Genomic DNA, 6826 nt, shown 5'->3' on the forward strand with positions numbered 1-6826 from the left:
AGCTTTTTAAAAAGTGGAATTAAAATAAAAAAAAAGCACAAAAAGGTAAACCAAAAATGGGTCTGTGCAATTTCCACGCTTCTAGCCTGAAGGCTCTTGCATGAGGGGGCGTGTTGAGATATATAGTCCCACATTGATTGAATGGGAAACTAATATGGCCTTTATAAGGCCTTGGACACTCCCACCTCTTGAGCTAGCTTTTGGGGTGGTGACCTCAAGGTTCTTAACATGGTATCAGAGCCTCACCGTCCCCCGCTTTAAAAAGTGTAATTAAAATAAAAATAAAAACACAAAAAGGTAAACCAAAAATAGGTCTGTGCAATTTCCACCCTTCTAGCCTGAAGGGCTCTTGCGTGAGGGGGCGTGTTGAGATATATAGTCCCACATTTATTAGATGAGCAACTAATATGACCTTTATAAGGCCTTGAACACTCCCACCCCTTAAGCTAACTTTTGGGGTGATGACCTCAAAATTCTTTACATATAGCAGCTAGATCTTATCCACGCAATTGTTGATCGGGATTGGGGCCTGAAAGTTCTCTCTTCCCTGAATGTTTCAAGTAAATAAGTATATTTAAACAAGTGATATTATATTATTTTCAAATAGCATTGTAAAATAAAATTCTACTATATATATTATATGTAATGATTGGAACATACAACAAATGGAGGGAAGAATTACGCTATTTTTTTAGATGATGGTCCCGTCTTTGCTGACGTAAGATGTAAGTTATCAAGTTTCAAGCAACTTTTTTTTTCCTGAACTAGAATATATATTTTTTAAAAATATGCATCAGGATTCCCAATTGTTTCGTGCATAATTTTAGAAAGGGTAAAATGACCACATGAAGACTTGTGAAATAATATCCATACAACAAACAACTGTAATCATGAGGCTTTTTTTATTTATGACTTTAATTTCTCTCATATTAAAAGAGATAACTTTATTTCTTATATATACATAAAAATATGTGAAATCTATTTATTTTTTTTCTTTCTCTTTTCTTCATATGGCCCCATATAGGTCCGATACATGTTTATATATGTATATGAGATAATTTTATTTTCTACAATACGTAAAACAACTATTTTATTTTCTCTTTTTATTTTCTTCATATGACCCCATATAGGTCCAATACATTTTTATGTGTGTGTACGAGATAATTTTATTTTTTACTATACGAAAAACAAATATTGAATTATGCATATATTGAAGATAGATCAAGGGATGTCACAAACTGAAGAAGGGTAGATATATCTTCTGGAAGGGCTTGAGAGAGTCTGTTAATTGAAGGATCTAATGCTGTTAAGCTTGAGCAATTCTGAATGCGGCGAGGAAACTAACCCTTGAATCCCATGTTTGAAAGTTTGAGATTTAAGACTCTTTTCTCATTATTCTCCCCCAGTTAATTTGCATATATACATATCCTTCTGTTTTGTTGTTGGAATCCCAGGATTGCAAATAATTGTAGGGGTCTTGAAGTGAATTCTACTACTGGACTCTAAGATAGGTACAGTTTGCAAGGGACATCCCATAAGATAGATGCATCTCTTGATCTATATTTAAATTTTACTGCAGCCTCAGAGTCAGCCGAATTTGCTTCATTTGTCTGCATCATATGAGAAATTAGCAATTAAGCTTTGAATCTGTAATCTCTTACTTGTGTATTACTAATAAAACAGAAGAAATTGCATCATTGCCTCACTTGTTTACACTTATACATTGTATACGAGTTCACATGTTGATTATGAGCTATGATATGTATAGATGGGTATGTATGGGATCAGATAGCAATGCCATTTATTGACTAAAGCCTCAAAGCACAGTGATCAGCATAGATATACATAAATTGTTATATGAGAACATTTTGAGTAAAAGGGAAGAGCGATCTTTTAGGTACATTTTCCACCCACAAATCCGGATATCAATTGTAATGGATTCCATGATTCAATTCAGATATTAGATAAAGTAATCCACGAAAATATCAAAATATGCCAAATTAATTTAGCATTATACGGAAAATTTATTTAGCATAATATTTTTTTTTTTAAATACATAAGGAAGGATTAGAACACACACCACCTAACATATCTCCTCACACCCCTCGCTATTAGGCTAACCCTAGTAGCTTGCAAAACATTGACTCTAGACCCACATAATTTTCAAACCATGAAATAATAACATCTACTTCTCAAAGTTACATACAGAGGAAGAGGGTTACTCAACGTAAATGTACTGAAAATATATCATAAAAATGTAGTATCATAATAACTCAAGGAATACAATCGGAAATCTGTTGAAACGATCACTAGTTCTCATATTCATAATGGCAAGAGTGCCTTCCACATCAACAAGGTCTAGCGACTTGTTGGAAGTGGTTAAACCAGAAATGGCATATAAATCTAAAAGATTTCTTCATACGTCAATCTTGTTTCTAATAGGAAAACGATTTATAAGAAAACATAAATAGCACTAAAGGTTCTATTGTTACTTCGAAACATGTAAAGATTTATTAATCTTATTAATATTGAACTTGGTAAAAAAGGGGATTTAATAACTGAAAAAAAAAATTATTCAAGAAAATTTTTTGAATGCGAAAATTACGTATTGAGTTTGAATTCTTGTATCCATAATTCAAAAAGTTTTTGTGATTCTTTCCAAATAAATGAAATAAAAGATACGGTAGAGTTATAAAAGTTATTATATGAGGTCTACTCAATGCTAGATGCAAAAGTGAAAAAAATTGTCAGCACAAATTAAATAACTGAAAGCCATCCAAAAGAAAACTAGGGAAATGAGAGCAGATCTAAAATCTCAAAAATTTTAAATGTAGTACATAGCTGGAAACTTTTGATTGTACCATGTGGGAGTGACCGAATGAGAGATGTGATTTCAAGATATAATATAATGTTATGACAGCACTAAAAATGCAAATTGGAAATCTATTAAATGTTTGCTTCCCAAAAACTACAATACACTATTTTCATAGAAGAAGACATCTTATTATCATGAATCACAAGTCACAACCCCAAAACTAAATTTTCTTTCCAAACTGAATACCACATCCAATTTGATACATATATTAAAAGAAAAAAAAAAACTTAGAAGATAAATAATATATAGAACCAACTTGGTTACAGATAGAGAGAGAGAGAAGTGTGAAGGGTGAAGAGAAAGAGGTTACCGATGTCACTCGGTTCCAATGGCAAGTACAGTGGCCAAGTGGAGTAAGAGTTTGTCCTGTGTATGCTCCTCCAGGACTTGCTGCAATAAGCACACCAGCAACTACTCCCCCAATGACACGACCATCAGTGCTTGAGCCGCTACTCTCTGAAAGCATAAAAGAGCCTGATAGGGACAACATCTCAAAACGCCCCTATCACAGCCAAAAATCCATATTAAGTGCCAAACAGAAACAGCAGATGAACAAAAATCTGACCTTTTACATCAGTAAAAGCAAGCCAAGATAAAAAATTTCAAATCCAAATGTAACTACTATCATACTAGATGTCATAGTATGATACTAGTTACAAATTATGCGTAAAAACTACTCCAAGTAGAAGTATTCTAGTAAAACATCAATTTAACGTAACTTACCTTTAGAATTGTTTTCCCTAAGAGACATCTTTTTTTCTTGTGAGTTGTAATGTATAATTTACTTCGATCCTCGTCATGTCCCGGATTTAATTCCTGTTATATTAATATATATATATATCTAAGTCCAAAATACAAGGTATTAACAAAAAAATTCAGCTTTAAGATACAATTACAATTAAATAAAATATTGTACAATTACCTGATAATTTGACCACAAATGATAGTCAACAAACGACGACCATTGATATTCAAGCAAACCACAAGGAATATTAGTAATAACTAGGTCTCCGGTGCATGAAGAAGGTTTAAAATTTGAATCCCAAAACTTTATTTTGTTGCTCCTGTACTTTCTCCCCATGAAAAATAGACAATGATGCACAGCAATTGTGTTTGGGGCCTGCAAATTAATTAGAATCATCTCACAAAGATATTAATTTTAGTACAATAACTTGTCAATACACAAAAGTAATAGTTCCTAACTAGAAAATCCAAGAATTACATGCAAAAGACATTAAAATTTATCAACACTTGGTGAATGCATATACCTTCAAAATGTTGTAGCAATCTTGCTTGTATGATTTAAGTATGTTTGCCCAACTTTGGCAGTTAATAGGAACATTCTTCCGGTCAATGATAATATATGCACAAGCTCTTAAAAGGAGTGTTGCCTCTTCTCCATAGGCTCGCATTTGCCTAAGAAATAATCGGCATAAAAATATCTAAGAGGAAATACAATGACAATTGCAATAAATGAAACAACAAAATCAACCAAAAATAGGACGATGTTAGGCATAAGTGAGTGCAAATAAATATAAATACAACTAAGCAAATGCATGCACGAGATAAATACAAAATTAGATTCCATACTTTTTACAAAAGTAAATAACAAGACAAAATGACAATTTTCTTCATCGTCATTTATGATCAACTCTAACAACAAACCTTAGAACAAAAATAGCCTAGGCTATAAATAATAACAGCACAAAGCCGCAAACCATGTACATTCATACGGGGTTCATCAACCAATCCAAACCGATTCAAATCGCGGAGGCTGAACCGACTGAAAATAAAAAACCGAAAAAATATCGCAAATTTTAATTGGATTGGATCGGTTTTTGGATTGGTTGAAGAAAATCGATCCAATATATTAATTTTTCTCTACCTACTTGGGCATTTCCCCAATCATAGCCCAAAAATTTCTAAACTCAAGATCCATTAACCCATCAACAAAACCCAAGAAAAAATCTAGTCACATTCGTCAATAAAATTTCATCTGTAGAGCTTCATATCTCATTGTAAAAAAAAAAACTCTACTATCGATGCTTTTGTATTTCAAAAAAATAAAATAAAATTGCAAAGCCAATATATACCAAAGATGTTATTTGCACAATAATCATGAATTTTTTTAGGATTTTCTAAAAACCGAAAATTATCCAAACCAAACCAAAAAATATTGGATTAGATCGGATCGGATTTGAAAAACAAATCTAAACCGAATGGATGATTACATAATCAAAAGAGATTGGATCAAATGAATTTTGATCCAAAAACTGATCCAATCTAGACCGCAAACACCCCTACATACTATTACATAAAAGCAAAACAATAGCAACATAATACTTAAAAAAATTCAAATGACGTAAAACCCCTTAGACAACATTAGATAGAAAAAAATTCATATAAAACTACGAAACGATGAAGATTAGAAAAAACAAAAAACAAAAGCGCTCATAACTCCATACATAAAACAACCTCACACTCAACCGCTGAAAGGAAACAAAGAAGATCAATTGATACTAGATATCATGGGGAGCAAGTTTGGTATCTGCGATAAATATTTCCAAGATCCTATTTCACAAAATCTAATGAAAAATAAATCCTAGAGTCAATCAAAACCCATTTTTCATAAAGGTTTTAAAAAAGTAAGAAGAATTCACAAGCCAATAACAACATTAGGTTTTAGATATATCAAGAAGAACTTGAAAAGAATTTAGAGCGAGACTTAATGTAACGTACCTAAGAGTGGTTAAGAAATTTGGCAGAAGAAAAGATGGAATTGAGAAAGAAAGAAAATTGAAATAAAAAGTAGTAGCACAAAAGATAGTACAATGTTGCAGTACAGTACCCTAGTGTAGTACAACCACATAAAATGGTCACGTATTTGTTTATGCATAAAAGGAAAATATAAAAACACTCTTATCTTTATATATATATATATTTTTTTGGAGATAATAAAATGATAGAAGAGGTAAACAATTCATTGGTGTTTCTTAAAAACAAATCACTAAAAATGTGAAATTTTACGATTTTGAAGAATTGTGGTTTTGTTTAAGGGCAAAAAGTATATCATTTTAAAGCATGTAAAGTTGAGTCATTTTAAGTGAGAGAAAAAGAAAGATAAAGGGGGAGAGAGTGGACAAAAAAATAATAGTGTGGGTCCACTTCTTTGTGAGAGTAAGTAGTACAATGATGTAGTACAGTACTCTAGTCTAGTACATTCACATGAAAATGGTCACGTGTTTGTTTATGCATTAAAGAAAAATATAAAAATACTTTTATCTTTATATTTTTTATTTTTATGGAGATAATTAAATGATAGAAGAGGTAAACAATTCATTGGTGTTCCTTTAAAAAAATCACTAAAAATGTGTAATCTTGTGATTTTGAAGTATTGTGATTTTGTTTGAGGGGAAAATGGATATCATTTTAAAGGATGTAAAGTTGTATCATTTTAAGTGAGAGAAAGAAATAGATAAAAGGGGAGGGAGTGGACAAAAAAATATAAGTGTGGGGTCCACTTCTTTTTTAGACTAAGTAGTACAATGATGTAGTACAGTACTCTTGTCTAGTACATCCACACAAAAATGGTCACGTGTTTGTTTATGCATAATAGGAAAATATAAAAACACTCTTACCTTTATATTTTTTATTTTTTTGGAGATAATTAAATGATAGAAGAGGTAAACAATTCAATGATGTTCCTTAAAAAAAATCATTAAAAATATGTAATCTTGCGATTATGAAGAATTGTGGTTTTGTTTAAGGGAAAAATGTATATCATTTTAAAGGGTGTAAAGTTGTGTCATTTTAAGTGAGAGAAAAAGATAGATAAAGGGGAAGAGAGTGGACAAAAAAAATAAACGTGTGGGTCCACTTCTTTGTGAGAGTAAGTAGTACAATGATGTAATACAATACTCTAGTCTAGTACATCCACATCAAAATGGTCGT

The 6826-nt window shown here is 31.5% G+C and overlaps 1 protein-coding gene across 3 annotated transcripts; it reads right to left on the reverse strand.

Moving 5' to 3' along the window:
* Positions 1 to 962: 962 nt before the first annotated feature.
* On the reverse strand, positions 963 to 5734 carry LOC133310286 (uncharacterized). 3 transcript variants are annotated; one of them, XM_061511186.1, is made up of 6 exons: positions 5341 to 5548; positions 4144 to 4291; positions 3798 to 3995; positions 3599 to 3691; positions 3186 to 3377; positions 963 to 1610 (listed from the first exon to the last, which is right to left on the reverse strand). In XM_061511186.1, coding segments are annotated over exons 1-6 (741 nt in total). In that variant the 5' UTR covers positions 5343 to 5548; the 3' UTR covers positions 963 to 1502. The 3 variants fall into 3 exon arrangements, with proteins under 3 accessions (XP_061367170.1, XP_061367172.1, XP_061367171.1); XM_061511187.1 differs by lacking the exon at positions 5341 to 5548 and adding an exon at positions 5615 to 5734 and having other exon boundaries at positions 964 to 1610; XM_061511188.1 differs by lacking the exon at positions 5341 to 5548 and having other exon boundaries at positions 4144 to 5302.
* Between the last annotated feature and the right edge of the window lie 1092 nt (positions 5735 to 6826).

Source organism: Gastrolobium bilobum, unplaced genomic scaffold (assembly GCF_033153095.1).
Source record: "Gastrolobium bilobum isolate Gb01-03AN ecotype WA unplaced genomic scaffold, APGP_CSIRO_Gbil_v1 utg40325, whole genome shotgun sequence".
In the NCBI taxonomy this organism is placed as follows: Eukaryota; Viridiplantae; Streptophyta; class Magnoliopsida; order Fabales; family Fabaceae; genus Gastrolobium; species Gastrolobium bilobum.